Source organism: Coturnix japonica, chromosome 1 (genome assembly GCF_001577835.2).
Source record: "Coturnix japonica isolate 7356 chromosome 1, Coturnix japonica 2.1, whole genome shotgun sequence".
NCBI classification, from domain to species: Eukaryota; Metazoa; Chordata; class Aves; order Galliformes; family Phasianidae; genus Coturnix; species Coturnix japonica.
In genome coordinates this window covers 36,319,237-36,340,181 of record NC_029516.1, presented here as the reverse complement: position 1 = coordinate 36,340,181, position 20,945 = coordinate 36,319,237, and the positions used below count along the sequence as shown (strand labels likewise).

The window sequence follows — 20,945 nt, the reverse complement described above, 5'->3', positions numbered from 1 at the left end:
AATATCTTGCAGTACTCATCTCAAAGGTTGTACTGTTTTGTCCCAAATACTTTCTATATGTTTTAGAACACTTCCTGCTCAGCAAGCTTCATGGAATGTAACTGTGAATGGTAAAGCTTTACTTGCGTATTAAGTTTCCAGTATCCGAGTATTCTTTTCCTGTCATTCACAACTCCATCTCCTGCAAAATATTTTAGAAATATCCTTGTAAAACTTTCTTTGGCTCATTATTGACTATGAAGAGTACTGGAATGGTTTGTTCATGATTACAGTGGATAGCTGCGTGCAGCTGTCATCCTACAAAAAGATCACCCTGGTAACACCAATCAACAAGCAGAGTAAGATGATCCATATATAACAAAAACCTTCTAAATGTTGTCTTTCAACTGAAATATAGAAGCACAGCTTCATCCCAGACTGCCCAGGGAAGTGAGATCTTTGAAATGTACCGTAGACATTGTTATTCATTGCAGAAAAGCCATTGATTTTAAGTTTTCTTTACACAGTTGAATCTGAGAAAGAGCCTGCAGAATAAGGAAGCTGGGGGAAAGAGTAATTAAAATAAGTAATTAGTTCAGCATCATTTGGGAAAAATTATTGGGAAAAGAGAACTGCCATACAAAATATCGAACATGGGATCCATCTTATTGTCTTCAGATGACTGACGCTGAATAATGAATGGCGCTAAAATTTATACCACTTTTTGTAATAGCAGTAGGGGGAACTTCTGGATAGGAAGCCAGTAATTTGGTTTATCCTTACAACTGCACACTGTGCCTCTGCTGCTAAGACATGCAATTGATACCATCATTTAGCTATGAGGTAGCACTAAAATACGTTTGCACTTGTCTCATAGCTCATAACTGTAGCCAAAGGGTAGGGAAGGAAATGTTACTTGGGAAGGGTCAATGCAAAAATTCGGCTGAGGTTCCATGATGTCCACTGTGCATCAGCATAGAAGGCAGGGAACTGAAGTAAGATCAGTGCACTGCTTACCTGGGAATGACATATGGCTATAGGTCATTCCTGTAGCACCTGACAGCAGATAAATGACATTTCTGTTTACAGTTCCTTTGGACATAACCGTATATAGACAAGCAGCACATCATTAGAAGACAGCACAAAACACTGAGAACAATATCAGGAGTATTGTCTTTTTAGCAAAATGCTTAGAATGGTGACACAACAGTCATGCAAAAGTGGTGAAGCAGTGGACCAGTTCCAGTCTATTTTCTTTGACTTAGTTCCTTACAATTTAAAATGGCAAAGATATGTCCAAAACTATGTGTCAGTGGTTTCCAGCTACAGTTCACATCACTCATTGCATTGCAAGTTTTGTAGCACTGAATGCACACGTATTTTAACTATACATATGTCCTGAATTCACTATTAATGTATGTATATCCCCTAAAACAGAGAGCTAATTGAATTCTTTCCACGCAGACAAGTGTGCCCCAGTGGCGCAAGTGGTAGGAATGCTGCGTTGCAGCACCGGAGGCCCTGGGTTCGAATCCCCCTGTGGCGCAAGTGGTAGAAGTGCCGCTCTGCTACACAGGAGGCTCGAATCCAGGGGGTTGGACTTGATGACCTCTAAGGTCCCTTCCAACCCACACGAGACTATGATACTATGATGATTTTAAAAAGAATAAATCAATTTGAATTTGTTTCTACCATTTATTTCCATGGACACATGACGATATATGTTCAGTGCTTAATATGCATCTAACACATACTCTGAAATAGGTATTATTGAAACTTGTCAAAATGTTTTCAGAGAAAGTGTCTTCTGCTCATTGACCTCACAGGGTTTCGAGTCTTCAGTCTCTTTCCAGTTTTTTCCTAGTTGAATAAGAGCCGTACATAAAACCCAGATCTTGGATCCTGCACCAGACACTGTCTAGCTTCAGTCTTAATGGTTCTAAACTCTGCACAATGGAAAATCGACAAGATCTCAGTTGTCCTGGCAAATTACAATTACAGAATTACTCTGCTAGAAAAAAAATCAAATTGCTTCCAATTAAAAACAACTTCTTATCTAGATAGAGGAATGGTCAATAGGCAATCTATTTATGAAGATAATTGGAGATTGGGAATGTCTTTGATTTGATAGAGGCAGCAAGACGTTTTTCTGCCTGTCATAACAGGAATTTAAGATTTCAAAATAAACTGAGTAACACAAATCAGTAGCTGAATGATGTTTGCTCTGTGCTTCTTGGATTCCATGAAAACTCACTTGGAAACAACCGTAAGAAAACCATTTTGTGCTGTAACTGTGCTGTTGTTAAATTGTGACTCCATGAAATTGATGGGTTATTTTAACCTGGATTTATGTAAGTCTAAGTTTTAATCTGATTTTCTGTCAATCCTAAAATTAGAGACATCTACTCTGGACATTTATTTTTTTAGGTAACTGAATGAATATTTCTTTAACTCCATTTAAGCACCTCTTTTGTTTGGTAGATGGTTCTATTACAGTAATTAAGACTTTATCAGGTATGCTTGTAAATTGATCAGTACTCTTCTGTTCTTATTTTGTCTTCAATTCCATCGCTGTATTTCCAGGCTTGGTTCTGAATGTGCTTTGCAAATAGTAAGTAACACACATTAAGGCACTTCTAAGGTTAAACTTGGTGAAGTAGACACTAATCGTGCAGTGTGATTTTGGCATGGAAAAAACATTTTGTGTTTGCAAAGGTTTGTGTCCTTCTCTGACAAACTGAAGTGTAATTTCCAAATCCACAAAACATTTTACATCTCTGTATTTAACCAGGGAAGCTCACTGTCATATGTTACCTCAGTGTGAAACATGATTAATTCATCACTCTTTGCTGCTTTTCTCTTAATAACTGCATATAAGCAACTCTGTAACATAGGAATACACCGATGGCACGCAAGATTGATCTTTCATGCAATGTTATGAAATTAAATTGTTGAATAGCTTCTGATACTTATAACAGTTCAAAAAATGCTTCAAATTTAACATGAGTGTAATGTGCTGCTGCTCTCTTACTTTTGTAAACAGAACAGATCAGTTGTTAAGGGCACTGACAATAATCTCTTTTGAAGACATCCAACAGAGTTGGCTATAGATACATACAGATACTGTATGTATCTATATGCCAATTTTTAGAGAAATACACCAAATAATAAAGTATGACCTAATTATAACTGCAATTCTAATCTTCCTGTAAAATTTGAGTATTCCCCAGCTCTTATTCATTCTTCATTCAGTCTCTGCTTTTGATAGACTGTGTTCTTGCTACACTAGCTATGCCATTAATCTATAGAAATTTGAGTGATAGATTTCACATATATACTTAAAATAGCAATTGAACAAATTCTGCCCACCTCCTGCTCCCGGTTCCACCAGTAGAACCAACACAGGAGCAGCTGTAAAAGGAAAGAGCTGGAAGACAGCGGACTGTGGAATCTTTTTCTTCGTGACTGGATAGAGGTCTGAGGGATGCTTCACTGTTCCTGTAAATCATTGGTGGGCACGTGAGGAGGTCAATGAACTGCTGCTCTATTTATACTGAAAAATGGTTCCTAAAGAGAATAGCTTGGAGATTGTTTTTTTCCTTTACCAGTTGCCCTGGGAATTGTAGCCAGTTTATGCTGAATTTTGGCCTTTATCCTTAATACAGTGCAAAATATGCCTAGGTAGCATGTAATATATATATAAATTATTTGAATTAAATTTCATTTTTTTTCTTTGACCTACAGAACAGTGATAAGTATTGTAACATCTTACTAAGATGTCAGACAAATATGCTAATGAATTGAGTTTGAATACAAGGAGATCTAAGAGTCTTTGTGATAAATATTAGATGAAACAGAAAACATTTAAGCATGTTTTGGAACTTCTGGAGTTCTGCTGTAAGTAACAAGAGGCTACTTAGCCTTTCTCAACAAGAACAAAAAAGTAATGACACACATATGTATATTCCACTGTCATGGACAGAAGATTAGGCAAGATTATGACTTTATAAAGCCAATTTATCACAGTGCTACATGTACTGCTACCAAGTACAAATACAAATCGTGGAAAACATCTGTAAGCCCCTATAAGTAATTTGTCAGAATACTTTAAAGTACATGTATAATAAATGAAGAACACATGTTTCATATGAACCAAATGTAACTAGAGCTGTACCGAATGCTTTGCCAGAGACTTGAACAGCTGTGGACATCACCTCTCTCTCCCTCTACCCAGCTTTAAAAGGCATTGTTTTCCTTTTAGCTTGACAGGTGATGTTTGCAATACCGTCAGTCTTCATCAAAGACAGATTGCCCAAAATATCCTCGTAGACCATTTTCATCTCTTCAAATACTGCCTTTTGATTTTCACTTAAGGTATTTGGCACTTTCTGCTGAAAGGGTCCTCACTGATTTATAATCTACACTATCCTTGCCAGATTCTAAAAAGACATCAAACACCTTCTGCCGTTCACTTATAAATAAATATCAGGTTACGTGCTATACAGTATTTTCTGTCTGGTAGGTACAGTCAAAGACATGGAAAGCTTTCATTTACAGTTGTGCACACACAAACACACACACACCTTCCTACTTCCTAAAGAAGTTGGTCTAATTTTCCTGCATTTGGTGACTCCACAAGGCTATGGATTTTATCTGTCAAACAGAATATACACTGGAAACCCCAAAGTCTCTTTGCTTTTATGTTTTTCATCTTAGATTAAGGTCACAGCCTTATCCCAATGATATATTTATTTACACAGAGAAGAAAATGAGACATCAGTCTCCCCACCTAATAATGTCAGCTGAATACTTCCCTGTAAACCAGGGTGAACAGTTTAATTCTCTCAGTAGTCTTCATACTCAATGGTTTTTGGTTTCCTTCTCAGGTAAGTGGTTCCTGCTGCTCTCATTCCTGTTTCCAGTCTCTCTCTGATAACAATAATCAGTAGAAGATGATTTTCATTAAATCCCCTAACAATACTTCCTGTACTTTTCTATCTCTACAGCGATTCACCAAACCTGAAAAGGGAGCGTTTATTTATTTATTTATTTTACTTGATGGTGCTGCATTATAAAAAAATATTAAATTTAGAGTTTTCTTTTAAAATACTGAATACTAAAGACGTGAATGAATTATAAACATTCATTTACTCAAGTCAATCTAACACGCAGTACAATAGGTAACAGATTTTCAGTTGTTTAGTTGTTGTTTGTAATTATCTGCTTTGAAAAGTAGGAGGAATGTAAAATACTTTCTTCTGCACTGAACATTTGCAATCGCCATTGTACACTTAAAACAAGCAATCCACTGACTATAAGTTGTCTTAAATAGCTCCAAGTGTCCCTGAAGAGCTACTGTGTGCTGTGTAAAAACTGAATAATCCTCCGCATGTCAGAAGGTGACGCTTCAGCTGTTCAGGATCATCAGCTGATATGTTACCACTCATAAAAAAAGATTCAAAACATAAGAATGTATATTTAGGTAAAGATCACCGTGATGTTCATGGAAATGATCCGCAAGAACTGACAGCAACATTAAAACCAATCTAGAAAGAATGATTCAAGGAACTGTAACTTTTACTTAAAACCAAAACACAATGAACACAGCAAATTCACACAAAAATAAGTTCACCAGGAATACAATTATTTTTTTTGACATCTTCTTTGGCTCATTTTTCCTCATTTACAAAGATAAATGGAAAAAAGGAATATGTTCAAACACTTCCTATTTAAATACGTACATACTGAGTATAGTACTCATATAACAGCAGAAGTGCAGTCTGTGCAAAAGTACTTCATAGCATTATTGCTCAGTGATCTGAATAAAATACTTCAACATACTTATGAAGGCACATTGATAGGAGAAGAGCTGTTTCAATTGTTTGTGTCTGTTTCAATCATCAAAATAGGGGAGTGTACTTTGGCCCTTTTGCTTAGAAAAATATGACTTTGACTTTCAAAATCTCATCTTTAATATTTAGTCTTAGTATTTACATGGTAGTTTCTTCCCATTCAAGCTCCACATCACCTACAAAAGAAACAGATATATTACTTTAACCTACTTTGTAAACAAATAGTTCCTAATGGCAGATAACTGTTTTGGCTGAAGTGAGAAGATCTCATGAGGAAAATGGTGGAAGGCTTGAGCAATCTTAGCACAAGGGAGGCTGAAGGACAGCAAAATGTTACAACTTTATTCTTCTGAAGGCAGAAAATGTTTGTCAGAATATTTGTTTATGCTTCTTAAACTGGGCAAGTCAATACACCTGCTGTGACAAAATAATTCTGAGACCATTCGTATCTGCTTACCTTCCATGGCATCCAGAGAGTCCATCTTTTGAAGCGCTGAATAATTTACAAAACAGATTGGTTGGCTACTTCCCCTGCTTGTCAGCAGATCCAGGACACACTGATGCAAAAAGATATATTGTGCCTGTAAAGATGTGATTTTAAAGATGTCTCATTAGGAAATATATATATTTTTATATAACATTCAGATGTTATGAAAGTAACTGCAGTTTAACTTGAGTCATCTCAGTACTCTGATGATATCATATATATGTCCAACCTGATTTCATTCATCAAGAGGTATATATCATTGGTCAAAAGATGTTAATTGCTATGGCTAGTAAAAATATGAAATGATGATCTCTGAGAACAATAGGCTGTGCCATATTTTTCTGTAAAGGTGTGATCTATGAAGATGTGTTTGATTACTTTTAGCCACTAGTTAGACTGAAGAAGCCGAACAAAGAATTTCTCTCTTTATAATATAGAGAGAGCCAGCAGGGTGCACTCAAATGCAAAAGTTCAAGTGAATCTGCATGTTCTAGGAGGATGAACCATTGCTACCAGTGAAAAACCCACATTGTTTACAGGGATACTTCTTGTACTGTAGCATGATTTTTAATAGGCTATAATGCCAAGGGTGGGCAACTAAGGTTACTTTGACATCACCAAGGGCATAAGGTTAACTCTGGGTAATAACTGCTGAGAAGAGAAAATAAAAGAAGGCAATGTCAGGACGAAATAAATAATGAAATAAAATAATAAAACCAGACAGGTATAGAGCCTGCGATTATGTCTCAATAGTAGTGAATTAAACAGTGGGGACACTGCCAGATGGTGAAAGTTGATCATCCTCAAAACATTTGAAGTCTCTCGCACAGTTTTGATCCACACTAACCAGCATTACCCCAAATTTCCCAGTGTCTTTCAGGTCATTCCCTATAGAGGACTTGCATGCAGCTTTTGTGGGGAGAGCAGTAACTGCAGAGATGTTTCTTTGCACTAATGTAGGCCATTCTGTACTCAGACGATGATTGCTAGTGAAGGAAAATTCTTTTTAAGTTATAATCAAGTACAAAAATAGGTCTGACAGCTTTTTTATTTTATTCATAGATCCTACAGTTTCATTGAGGGATCTCTAAACTGAGCTCTGGAGAGGAGTTACAGAGGCTTCTTTCCTCTCATCCTCTATGCTGATCATGTAAAATCTGAATTATAGACTACTAAACAGTGTTTTATAACAGAGCTGTCAGAATAGCCTGACCACTGAATCTACCATAAAACTTAACAAGGTTCAGTTCTCCTGCGGCAAGTTTTAGTGCTGATCTGCATTTTGTAGTTTGCAAACATGAGTTAGAAATGACCTGGATGGGGAGCAAGCTGTCGCAGGATTTTGAAGCTAGTACAGAGCAAGTCATGGTATATCGGAAAGTCATGTAGAGTCAAAGATTTCAGGCAGCAGCCTTGGGTTAGAAATGGCCTGCAGGACACTTATGCAAAAAGGCTCATGCAAATGAAGTTGGATTGCCAATCCACTGGGATTTTAACAACATCTTTCAATTTATAAAGACACAAAGTATCCCTGGTTAGGTCAAAGCTAAATGCATATTTAAAAGTCTAGAAAACTATGTTACAGATATATATATGTATGCAAGAAACTACAGGTAGGTAGTAAATAAAGTGAAATTAAGAGTGTAGCAAAGCCATGTTTTATTTAACACCCATACTTCACTCAAAACTTGAACTTTCAGAGAGTTTAGGAAATTATGAGTTAGGTTCTAAAATCTGAGCAGCTCAGCACTCATTTCTGCACTAGGCAAGACTGCTGGCCAAAATCTAGTTAAAAGGCATACAGAAGCAGGAATTAACAGAAAATACAAGATCTAGATGAATTGTATTTGCTTTCTAGTCTAGTGGTTTTTTTTAGATCAGAATATCAACAACTTAATTTTTAACAGCAGGAAAACAGAATATGAATGCACTGTTACATCTTACCAGATTCTGCACCATGCACATTCTTTCACTTCTTAACTCAGCTACAAGGCCGTAGATATCCACAAAATCATGGTCATTTATATGTTGTGTTAAATGGTCAAGAGCAATATAAACACCTGTCCTTCCAACACCAGCGCTGCAAACATAATGCAGGAGATAAAATGAGTTTTTTGGTTTGTTTTTTTTAGTACAAAATATTTCTTCAGAAAATCCTGGTTATGAAAGTAGACTGATTATGATAAGAAAACTGTGGAAAAAAAAAAAAAAGAGAGATATTTTGCACTAGTTTTGTGGTATGTCTCCTCAGATAAAGTGAAGGAGATGAAGTGAAATATGGTTCTGACTTTGACCTTACAAGGGGTTCTATAGGAAAGTGGGGTTTAACTAAATGAAACCTGCAGAGGAAGAAACACATCCCTACAAATTTCCACAAGATTGTCTGAAATCACATCTGGATTTTGTGATGCTTTTTCTATTGGAAGAAACCCAACACAAGATATAGCAAAACATTTTAAAATGAAGATGAATGTGCAGCACACGCTGATAGCCAGTTTTGTTTTAATCAAAGCCTTGAGAATGAATGGGATTTTCTTAAAATCACTGTCATTCAGCCTTTTCTACAACTAATTATTAAATACAGAGTATATTATGGAGGTGATCAGGTAACGTATAGCAAAACTGTTTTGAACCTTCAGTGTCTGGGTGCACAGGCAGAGCATCTTGCCCACGCTAGCCCCTTCATGTATCTGTGTTGAGACAAGGGGATGGGATTCAAAGCATATAAGTGACCTCAGCATATAAGTTCTTTCCTGTAACAGCCTCTTTGTCCCCTGCAGTAGAGGAAAATGCCAAATGGTCAAGGACAACAACATCAAATAAAGTAAAAGAGATTTTACAGTCTGTGGTGGAAGACATCTGTAGGACACTGAAGACAAATAAAAAGAATCCTACTTCATAATAAACTCACTGGAGAAAGACAGGGTTTGTAACAACAAGCTCAGTTTTTCTGTCCACACATATCCTTCCTTACACTGGGAATGAGGCAAGGAATCAAGCCCAGACAGAGCTGAACACCTCTAACAATCAGCACATTTATTTAGGAGCCTAAATATAGATTTAAAATGTTTACAGGCAACCAAGTTTGAAATCCAGTACATGTTATCCTCTATACGTATTTGTCATTCTCCATGGCTCCCAAATAGTTACTTCCTCATGATAATAACATGTAGATGTTAAATGCAATTTTTAGAATTTAATTTTTAAGAGCTATAAACATAGTTACAGAATGGCTTGGTTTGGAAGGGACCTTGAAGGGTTTGGAAGGGACCTGGTTCCAGCACCCCTGCCATAGGCAGGATTTTAACCCACTGGATTAAGCTGTCCTTAAGAGTTCCTAAAAGTATGTCATTTGCTGCTATTCCTCTTCTCAAGATAAAAAAAGGAACTTGATACAAATCTAGCAGTACTTTATGGTAATTTTGAAATTACTCTTCCACTGATGTCATCTCAATGGGATTTCAGAGAATAGAAGAACAGGCCTACTTGGGTATTTTTACCTCTGATTAAGGCATAAGGAGAAGACTTCACTGCTATCCACAGTAGAGCCATGCTCAGGTACTCAGATTTCTTTCAGTTTCCTCTAGCTTCAATATACACTCAGAATGACAAGATACTAAGTAATGATTTGATAAATTCACTTACCTGCAGTGAACCACCATCGGCGTATTATCATGTGCTCGACTTGCACGGATAAGTTTTACAAAGTGGATAATTGGTGCAGTAGTTTCAGGGACTCCATGTTCTGGCCACGAGGTAAAGTTACACTGCCGCACCATCATGCAGTCTCCATGCTGTAAAATAAAAATAAGGAAGGTGTTCTGCAGAAGACATAAGATAAGCTACATGTAAACTTCTCAGCACCTTCACTTAGCGAAGAAAGTCAGAATACTGTATTAACTCAAAGATGGTTCTTTATCTAGGGGTAATATCTTGTGCACAGATCTTTTGGCAAGTGTTTTAAGAAAGATGGCATCAAATTCATCTTTCAAGAAGCATTAAGTATTTTTGCAGTCACTCTCTATTTGACTTCAGTCATTGTATAGGTATCATTTGTTGCTTACATTTTGACATTTCTAGAGCTTGTCTGGTCTGGAACTTTACTGAACTGGGCTGCCAAATTTATTTAGGGGAAAGCAACTATTCTAATATTGATCTATTGTAGTTTAGGCAAACAAATACACTGGTAAACACAAATATATTTTCTAAGTACTTCTCAATCAGAGCAACAGCAATAGTAACTCAACAAAAACAGCTGGTTATGATCTGGTATCTAAATTAACCATGTAACAGTAAAAGTACTGGACCAGGTCAAACCCTGTCTAACCCACTATCGTGTTTCCAACAGGAATCAATGAAACTCTTAGTGGAAATAATACAAGCCAACAGTGCAGCTACAATTCCACAGTATATCCTTTTCTTTCCTAGTAGTTTGCAAGTCATGAACCGCCTCAGCCACAGACAGTATCTAAAAATCTGGTAGTGCTCAGCAGAATTTTCATCCATTACTTTCCCCAGAGTTTTTGAAGTTCTTTCAATTTTTAGCATTCACAGTGTCTTGCAGAAATGAGTTCCAGCTTAATCTCATCTTTCTTAATGAGCCAGCTCATTCTTGGTTTGTTTTGAACCAACCATTTGATCTTTTCATATTGCAAAAAACACTGAAAAACTGAATAATTACATGTAGAAACTAGTTTGCTGTATTATAAAAATTGATCAATATATTTAAAAAAAAAAAAAAAGAAATGTTTTTGAATGCAATATGGCAATAAATACAAATGATTTGGTGTATATTTGCCTATTACCTGCACTGGAAAAACATTAAGAATCCATCAATTTAGGTGGAAGGTGAAGTGCAATCTTAAAGACAGAAATACAGCACTTTAGATGGTATGCCCTCATGGGGGATACTTCAGCTATTGTAAGTAGAGTACTTAGTCAGTTCAGCTTAAATTATCTTGTTTGCTATCCTACTCACCCTCACTAATATGTAACTGCCATACATTTTTACTCAAAATAGTCCCTTTTTAATTTTGCTTACCCTGTATCTTATTTTGGCTGGGGAAAAACAAACAAACAAAAACAAACAAACAAACCAGTCATTCTCTCCAGTCATTTTAAAGCAGTCAGTTGTCCTGAACATTGTGCGTAACATTATAGGGCTGACAACTGAAACAATCCCCTAACTGCTGTGTTTCCTTTGCAGTATGAACAAGCCACAGGATAGTAATGCATCTTTCTACTTGGATATGGGAATTTCTGTCCTAGCACGTGACTTCACTACATACAACATGTTAGTGTTCTGCAAAAGATGGCTGACTTCATCTTGGGTCATTACGTTCAGATTCCTTCCCAAGTCCACCTGCTGGTCTGACTTAATGCCGGGTGCCGGTTTTTCCAAAGTATGTAAATTATAGTTGTGGATCAAGACAAAGATGAACATGTAAGCTGTACTCCGCCACCTCCATTCCCAGCACTAAGAGTGGGAGTAATACTGATGATTCTCATTTATATTGGGTGAATTTCCTGGGGGTGGAGGCCAATATGGCTGGTGGTACAATGCAAAACAGCTGCACTACAGCCAAGCATACTGCCCTTTAATCTGAGAGGGATACATTCAAAGGGATTTGTCTGATAACAGAATGGTTAGGATTACTCCTTTCTAGACAAGACAACTGAGGTGTCCAAATAGAAATTGCACCTCCCACAAGACCAGAGGTTCAGTAACCTTGATAGGCCCTTCATAGCATGCTGGCCACATATTTGAGTTCTTTGCGATAGAACCTGGAGAAAATCCTCAGAAGAATAAAAAACAGGATTGAAAACAAAATGCTCAGGAAAACCAGACAGTATAGTGTACACACATTAAAAGTTGGAAAGAACACTGAGGGGTAGCTGGGTGTCAGGATGGATGGAGTACCTCTGATGTTGAGTTGTTTTATTCAGTCAGCTTCCAGGTGTGACTTACCCTTTCAATTTTTAGATCTCTGATGGTCCAGTCTATCTGAATATCTTCCACCAATTTAGTAATCACTATATCCCCAAACACAGTCACTGGTTTATTATCTTCTGGCCAGTACTGATGGCATCTTATCTGCAGGGAAGTGATTACTAATTAACAATTATAATGCGGTCAATTTTACAGAAACTACATACAGAGTCTTCTATTATATAAAACACTGTACACTGGTAACTTACCCGTCCTTTTTCAAAACATTGCGTAAGCATCACTAGAGTTTTTGCTCTGGTCTCCCACACCATTCTCCAGAAATCACCCACTGTTCCTGGTAAAGGTCCCTGAGTTGCAATAAATTCATTTGGACATAAGTAGCCCTAAGAAAAAGAAAATATTTAGTACATAATGAGTGGCAAGGGAAAAAAGAGTTTGCATGTGAGTCACGCCAGTAGCTATGAAACATAAGGCTAGAACCTTGTCAGATGTACTAAACTAATTGGTGTAGGTCTGGCAGATGGCCACGGAAACCTAAGGATGTAAAGCATTTTTTCCACTGAATACATCAGTTATGAGCCAATGTTCTAATAAAGTCTGGGAAATGAAATCCTACTAGAAATTCTTCTAGCAGAGAAATTGAAAGGGCATCAGGTCAGGAATTCTCATTCATAAATATCTAAGTTGTTGTATTAGTCTTACTGCAGATCCACTCACAAAGAAATTTATCAGGAAAAGACCAGGAAAATATAATTAAAATAGTTCTAAGGAGAAGCAGAGTGAAAGAAGCAGCTGAGAAGCACTGTAATGGCTAGTGCAAGCTACAAGCGACATTGGTGACCTTGTCCTTCCAATGATCCTCAAGAATCATAGGATAGAATCCTAAAATAATTTAGGCTGGAAAGTACTTTTCAGATCATTAAGTAAGTTAAACTATCCACCTAATACTACAGACTAAAACTAAGTGCCATGTTGAGGCCATTTCCTCATGTTCTATCACTTGTCACCTGAGAATCCACCTTCGCTGCACCTTCCTTTCAGGTAATTGTAGAGAGCAATGAGGTCTCCCCTCAGCCTTCTCTACTCCAGACTAAACAACTTTAGTTCTCTCATCTGTTCCTCAGATGTCTTGTTTTCTAGTCCTTTCACCAGCTTCGCTGCTTTTCTCTGCACACACCTGAGCAATTCCATGTTCTTGTAGTGAGGGGTCCAAAACTGAACACAGTACTCTAACTGCCCTACCACTGCCAAGCAGAGAGGGACAATCACTTCCCTAGTACTGCTGGCTATGCTATTTCTGATGCAAGCCAGGATGCCACTGGCCTTTCTGGCCACCTGGTCACACTGCTGCCTCATGTTCAGCTGGATGTTGACCAGCACCCACAGGTTCTTTTCCACTGGCCAACTTTCCAGGCACTCTTTCTCAAGCCTATACTTCTACATGGAGCTGTTAAGACCCAAGTGTAGCACCTAGCATTGAAATTTATTGAATGTCCTGTGATTGGACATGTCTATCCCAGTTCCCCTGCAGAGCCTTCCGACCCTCAAACAGATCAACATTTCCAACCAACATGGTGTCACCTGCAAATACACTGAGGGTGCACTCAATTCCTCATCAATATAATTGGTAAATATATTAAACAAAATTGTTCCCAGTACTGAGCCCCCGGAAGTTCCGCTTGTGATAGGCTTCAATTTGGATTTTACTCAATTTACAGCAATTCTTTGGGCCTGGACATCCATCCATGATCTGCTCTAAAATGGAGTTGGAGCTTACTCAAAAAAAAAGTGATCTCACCTAAAGTTTTTTTGTGTTTTTATTTCTCCAGTGTTGGCTTCTGCTGTTTAGTTCATTGATAAATTAATGACAAATTTGGGGAAAGGAAGCTGAAAAATCTGCGTAAATGCTGAGCTGAGTTCTCATGGATCTGTTTTCTCAATCCAAACATACCCTGCAGAAATCTACTACAGAATATTTACAACAGCAGTAGCAATTATAACAATAAGCTTATGGCTGTAGAGCCAGCAGTCTGTGTTATCACAGAGCCCAGTTTATTGCTCAAAAAAACTGACACAGTAGTTTACAGCACCTTCGAAACTCCTCATTGGAATTATAGCCCTATAATTCACAGCTGCCTCTTACTTATTCCATCTGTAATATACAGAACAGGTGGCAGTGGGGAACTATGTTAATCCTTCCTAGTTCAAGAGTGAGCCGGAGAGCTGCAGTTCAGGTATGCAAAATCCATAGTTCAGTTACTGATTATTTCTCGTTTAAATGTAAAAACTAAAATAGCAACAAATTTCCCATTTGTTAAAAGTATATACATGATCTCTCATTCCCTCTCTTTATACATCTACACCTAGATAAAGAGATAGATAAATACACATTTTGTTTATTTACACCTATGTGCATTAATATATTATCAAATCCACAAATATATAAAGTGAGAGCACACAAAGGGTAAAGCTTTAGCCCTGAGAAATGAGTCAATTTGCTGAAGAGCACTGATCTAAACTGAGATGCTTACATGCGGTAAAGACACAAACTCTTAGCAGGGTATACTTTCTGCAGCTGGCATCTGCTACAGTTTTTTGGAAAGTCGCTGTTTGCGCTGCCTATTCCGTGGCATGTTTATGACAAGAAAGGTAAAGACTGGGCCAGGCTCCATCTGGTCTCCTCAGTGGCAGTGTGTTTCGCAGCCAAGCACCCAAGTAATAAGATCCCATGGCTCTTTCTTCCCGCTACTTGTCAGAATCAGGAAATTCCATACTTTTGCTAATGAGAAAGGAGGATGCTGTTGAGATAAGACATCCATTTGCAGCTTTCTAGCTGATTCCCTGTGAACATCTCCCAGTCACCTAGGACTATTTCTACGTGCTGCTGTGTCATCTATTTAGACTACTATCTGCATGTCTTGCTATGTTTGAATAGCACTTAGTGCAAATCAAGTCTTGACTTCACTTGAAACCACCATCCAGTGCTACAACAAAATAAATGCACAGTCATGATTTATGCTTTGAGCTTGAAGAGTTAGTCAAGACCAGAAACAGAAAAGTAGAGATAAAGAATTTACTGAGAACACAATTGGAAAGTGTGAGGCATAGGAAGAAGGTTGACAATGAGAAATATATTTTAACCAGTCAGGTTCAGTGCCACAGGAGTCACTTGTACTTGAAATAGTACCTGTAGTGAATGAAAGAACACTGTTCTTTTTGCAAGTTATTTTTTGAAGAAAATAAAACAAGAAAATAAAAACAGTGGAAACATGAGAGACTTCCTACTCACAGATACATAGCTGGCGTTAATGTAGTCAGATCCAGGAATACCAGCATCAGGCATCAGCTTCACTCTGTTGTTATTATCTGTAACAGAAATAAAGTCTAGTTAACTGAAAGTTTAATTAACAAATACAGATTTAGGTAACAAATGTCTATGGATTACAAATGAATTAGACAACATTATCGTTAAAATAACAATACTTGTAGTAAAACACTCATTAGAAAGGCAGTTTAAACAATCTCCATTATTGTAGAGTCATCCTGGTTCCAGACAAATTGTAATACATACAAAAATATATTTATCAAAATGGTGAATACTCCAAAACCTAAAATGTGATGTGTGTATGGGAGGATCCTCTACCTAAAAGTAGCCCATGTTCTTTAAGCCATGCTGTTCTGGCACAGGAATCCTCCATATAAGTCAAACAGAATAATCAGGGAACTGCCAGTCTTTCTGTCATGTGAAAGATTTAAGCCAGACCCTGGCAATTTCAAAACTTCTTTTACATAAGGCAAGCATCAATTACAGAGAAGTTTGTTTCAAAGAAGACTAAATAACAAGTGATTGAGAGTTTCTGATTTGGGCCCGCAGTGTGCATTCAGAAATGATGAAAAACAGGAAAGATGTCATGTGTGAATAAGGAACTGCTGAAACTGTCCAAATTTTGCAGTTTGATCCACACTTTATTAAAAATAAACAATAGAAGTTAAAAACTTCTGAAATTCATCAGTCTATATTTTACTGTGTCATGAATATCAATCTTCAGTGACTGCAGTTTAGAACTCGTCTTGAATAAGGCAGTGGATAGGAGTAACAGCTGTTGTGAAAAGTTGATAGCACAGAATGTAGCATTATTAACCAAGGAATGCCATGCTCCTCATCTCACATCACAGCTAATGCTTAAAATAATAATGACATTTCTTGTCTTATTAACTGAAAAATGAAGCAGTGTTGAGTACAGAGAGACAGACTCCTGTCTCTTGTGATAAAATCTAGCCTTGGCTTATAAGTTATCCTACATTCACTCTGATCTTCTACCAAACCTTTGCAGCACATTTACACATATCCACAAGAAAGCAAACCCAGGCTCCTGTGGTAGCTGAATGCACAAACATGTGGATTTTATATGTTTAAAAAAATAACTTCTCAGTAAAGGGGAAATAACAGGAAGAATGTTAAAGAGTTTTCTACATGGGTTGAATTACAAAGCTAAGAAACTACTGGGGCTACAGTTTCTTGCACCTGCATATTAAAGCTTGCGAGAGCAAGCTGAAAGGTACTGGCAAATAAACCTGTCTTTAGAACAAAACAATGGAAAGACTGACTTCACAACATTATTTCATAATGCAGATATGATTGTATGATCAAACAAAAACACAGCTGCATTCAAACGATTTTCTGCACTACCGAAGGCAGAGAACAAAGTGGAGAAGTTGCTTATTAAACACACATACATGGCTTAATGTTTGGGAAACGATTCTTAGACCTGTTCCAAGGTAGATCAGCATCAGTTGAAGCAAGGTCTTCAAGAAACTTAGGAAGTTCCTATAAAGGAAAAAACAAACCTGTGACTTCTGCCTGAAGTAAATATAAGGAATTAAGATTAATAGTTGTTTCTCCTGAAATAACCACTCCAGTAAGAGGGAAAATAATTTAGCTCTGTAAAATGTTGCATTTCTGAGCATCCCACTTCACCATCAACACTAGTTATGTGAGCCACAATAGATGAAGCACTGAAATAAATGCTGTCAAGTTGAACAATTAAAGCTTGAACATTCATCTCAGCAAGTCTGGATAAAGTCTGCTTATCACCTTTTGCGCATCTTTTCTGTCTCTTCATGAACTCACATGCATGGTAACCATGCCTTACTGACTCAGTCTTACTATTGAATGATGTCTCTTCCTGACTCCTGCAGTTTGGGAGTGCTTTTGCCACAGCATGAGCACTGATGAGGATTTAATTAAGTTGAGACAACTGGCAATTAGTTATTATTCACAGGCCTGACTGTGAAAAGGGTGGGAAGAGTTATTTTTGGTTGTATCACAGTTTCATAAGTGGTCATTAGTTCTGTTACTGAAGGGCAGAAATTAATAAATTGGTCACACTGAGGAGTTTATTTGATGGGAGTGTTTCTGTACATAGATCAGTCCAAAGCTAAATAAAGGAGAGGAGGGACAACTTCATGACTTGTTAATACAGGAAATATGTAGGTTGTTCCAAAAGTAATGCCTCCTGTTTATTTCTATTGAAACTACAAAGAACATGAGACTATTCGATACAGCAAATTCTCAGCTACTGTGCTCACATCCACTGCTTCATTTCCAGAAATGTTCAGCAAATGTCAGTGAATGTCAGTGGGTGCCATTTTTTTCATATGGAGTAATTTAATGACACCCCTTTGCTTCATATGCACTTCCATGTCAGACTGCTCCTTTTCTGCTGTCTGTTACATGGAAACAAAACATAATGGAATATTGTTGGGAAAGTTCAGCCTCTACTGCCATACCACCAGCATGCACCTCTGACTCTGTGGGCCAACAACGTAAATTAGGAGGCATTACTTTTGGAACCTCATATATAATTGTGATGATCTCAAAGTGATGATGAGAGAATAAGGAACACCCAGAAAGGTCAGAATCTAGACTATTTTATATGTATTCTTAAATTAACTACATTAAGAGATTTTCCTTTTGTTTGACAGATGTTGCTCGCAAGTCCATTTCAATGCCCTTGCTAAGATACAAATGAGATTTATCTATTGTCTGAATGTGTACTACACAAAATATTGCTCATGTGCTAAGTAATCCATCTTCCTTTTTAATATTAACAATTGCTCTCTAATGGGACAAATGTCAAGATTCCACGCTGATTAATTTGAAGTGCTCTTTCACCAAGTACTTGAGACGGGTTGTATTTTATAAACAAAATTTAATGGGCATCTCTTGGCAAATAAATAAATAAATAAATAAGCACTGAAAAATGGAAAAAGCAGATTGTTTTTATTCTGTGATTTTTTTTTCATTGCTAATTCAAACATTTACCAGTATTATTCAATGTCTTAAGATATTAAGAAGTTAGTTCATGTAAGCATTATCAAAATTGAATGATTTAAAAATAGAACAAACCAAATCAATGATTAATAAAACTTGTTATCTTATTTCTTACAATGGATAGTGCCTGACATAAAAGTGAGCTCAAAACCCTGGAACTGTTTTATGAGTAATATTATGCCATGAGAAAACTGCTTCTTTCACTAGTTGAAAAAGAAGCCTATGCCCTGAAGGATGAGGAATATTTCACTTCTACAATTATATCCTCAATGATCTAACTGCAAGTGCTTCTAAACACAGAGGGTAAGTTCCATGATGAAAGCAGAGTGCTTTCAGACAAGAGACCTGACTTCTCTTCCTGACATATTTCCATGGGGAAAGAATTAGAGAAAGAATTGCAGAGAGCAACCAGATGCTCATTTCCCTTTGAAAATGTACAAGGGATTAGATCCCAAACATCCTTCAAAGTCTCTTTGTCTGTGTTTTCACTGAATCACAGAAAGGTTGAGATTGGAAGGAACTTTTGGAGATCATCTAGTCCAACCTCCCTGCTCTGACAATGTTCCCTAAAGCACGTTACACAGGAGTGTGTCGAGATAGCTTTTTAGTATCTCCAGGGAAGGAGACCAAGCAACCTGTTCCAGTGCTCAATAAAGAAGTCTTTCCTCATATTCAGATAGGAATTCCTGTGTTGCAGTTTGTGCCTGTTGCCTCCTGTCTTGGCATTAGGCATCACTGAGAGGAGCCTGGCCATGTCCTCTCGACATCTTCCCTCAGGTACTTCCACGATCAGATCCCCCTGAGCCTTCTCATCTTGAAGTTGAATAGGCCTGACTCCCTCAGCAGTTCCTCAAATGAAAGAAGATTCAGTCCCTTCATCATCTTAGTAGTTTTTCACTGCACTCGCTCCAGGAGATCCATGTTCCTTTTCTACCAAGGAGCCAACAACTGCACAGAGTATATTACCGACCCCTAAGTAATATTGCTATTTACAGGACTCCAACTAGACTCTGTGGCACTGGTCAGAGCCCTATCATTCAGGCAGTTCTCAGTCACCTCTCCATCCATTCATTCACTCAGTTTGCCAATTAAAAATGTCTATGATTTTGCCCATTTGCCCAAAAAGGAATGTTGTGGACTTAAGATCTCATAAAGCATAGCTTACATAAATTTATACCCTTACATTAAGTAACTAAACAACATGGTTAATAGACTTGAAACAAATACAAAATTAAATAGAAAATTAAATGAAGGTGTTTAACATACTACAGAAAATTGTATTTCTCAGTGCTTTAAAGCTCTCTTTGCTTTAAAATCTTGTCAGCCTCTTAAAATCAATCAGCCTCTGCCATATTCAAAGCAAATTTCTTCTATCTTTGAGCTGCCCCTGCCTTTAGTCTCAATAATCCCTTACAGAACTAAATCCACAGTCCTATGAGCAAACCTAGAGAAAGATCCCTATTCTCAGAGCAGAGTGACTTCTGTGAATTTGTGTCAGGATTTGATAAGAAGAGTAAAACACTCCTAAGGATGGAGCTATCAAAATTCCTCATTCAGAAACCTGAAAGTCTCTTACAGAATTTTTGTCCTCGAATTTGCATTAAAGAGGAAAACAGATTCTATGTCAATGGTATTTTGCAGGTATTTTAATGGCTGTGAGATTCCGTACCAAGTGCACATCACGTCAACTATTACTTATCTGCCTCACTCCCCTGAGTGTTTGCTTGCTAGGTAACTAATACAGAAGTCATACTGCTGTACTGCACTCCGTAGCAAAGAAGAAAAATGGAATCAGAGTATATTGCTTTTGTAATGATGCTTCCACATCTGAATAAGTGCTTAGAAGCATTATACCAATTTTCTGCATTGGTATGGATTTCAGCCTATGATTTTTTTTTCAGAACTGGGGAAAGACTATTAGGATTCCCAGGTGCAATACCATTTTGTCACTGAAATCATATTTCTCTGTGGCCTCATAAAGCTTTTAAATAATTTATATGAACTTTGCTTACCAAAGTACTTTCAAGGTACTTTTGCGGTGACATTCAATGGTATTTCACCTTTTCATTTGTGAAGAGACTTTATCATAAAACAGTTTTAGAAGTATTTCTGTCTCAGTAATTTGGCAGTTACTAGAAAAATGTGATTTTCCAAAGATATTGAGAGATATATAAATCCTGTGGAAAGCTGGAAGTTTGAATATTAGCCAGGTGGTGCCACCAGTTACTGTGGATCTGTATGATTTCTTTAAACTTGCCTTTTATAAGACATGGAACTAGATCCATTCTCAGATCTGGATTCCTAATTATCATATTACACATATGCCGTGTTCATATGTGGTCC

At 37.3% G+C, this 20,945-nt stretch overlaps 1 protein-coding gene across 1 annotated transcript in view; it reads right to left on the bottom strand.

Annotated features, from left to right (window-relative positions):
- Positions 1-5,538: 5,538 nt before the first annotated feature.
- Positions 5,539-20,945, bottom strand: part of PTPRQ (protein tyrosine phosphatase receptor type Q) — a 100,172-nt gene continuing 84,765 nt past the window's right edge. Inside the window, exons 37-44 of the mRNA XM_032443733.1 lie at positions 17,006-17,096; positions 15,558-15,634; positions 12,517-12,651; positions 12,287-12,412; positions 9,964-10,112; positions 8,263-8,398; positions 6,289-6,412; positions 5,539-6,007 (exon numbers count right to left, since the gene is read on the bottom strand). Of these exons, the coding sequence (XP_032299624.1) occupies positions 5,970-6,007; positions 6,289-6,412; positions 8,263-8,398; positions 9,964-10,112; positions 12,287-12,412; positions 12,517-12,651; positions 15,558-15,634; positions 17,006-17,096 (876 nt within the window). The 3' untranslated portion in view covers positions 5,539-5,969. The remainder of the gene's footprint in view (positions 6,008-6,288; positions 6,413-8,262; positions 8,399-9,963; positions 10,113-12,286; positions 12,413-12,516; positions 12,652-15,557; positions 15,635-17,005; positions 17,097-20,945) is intronic.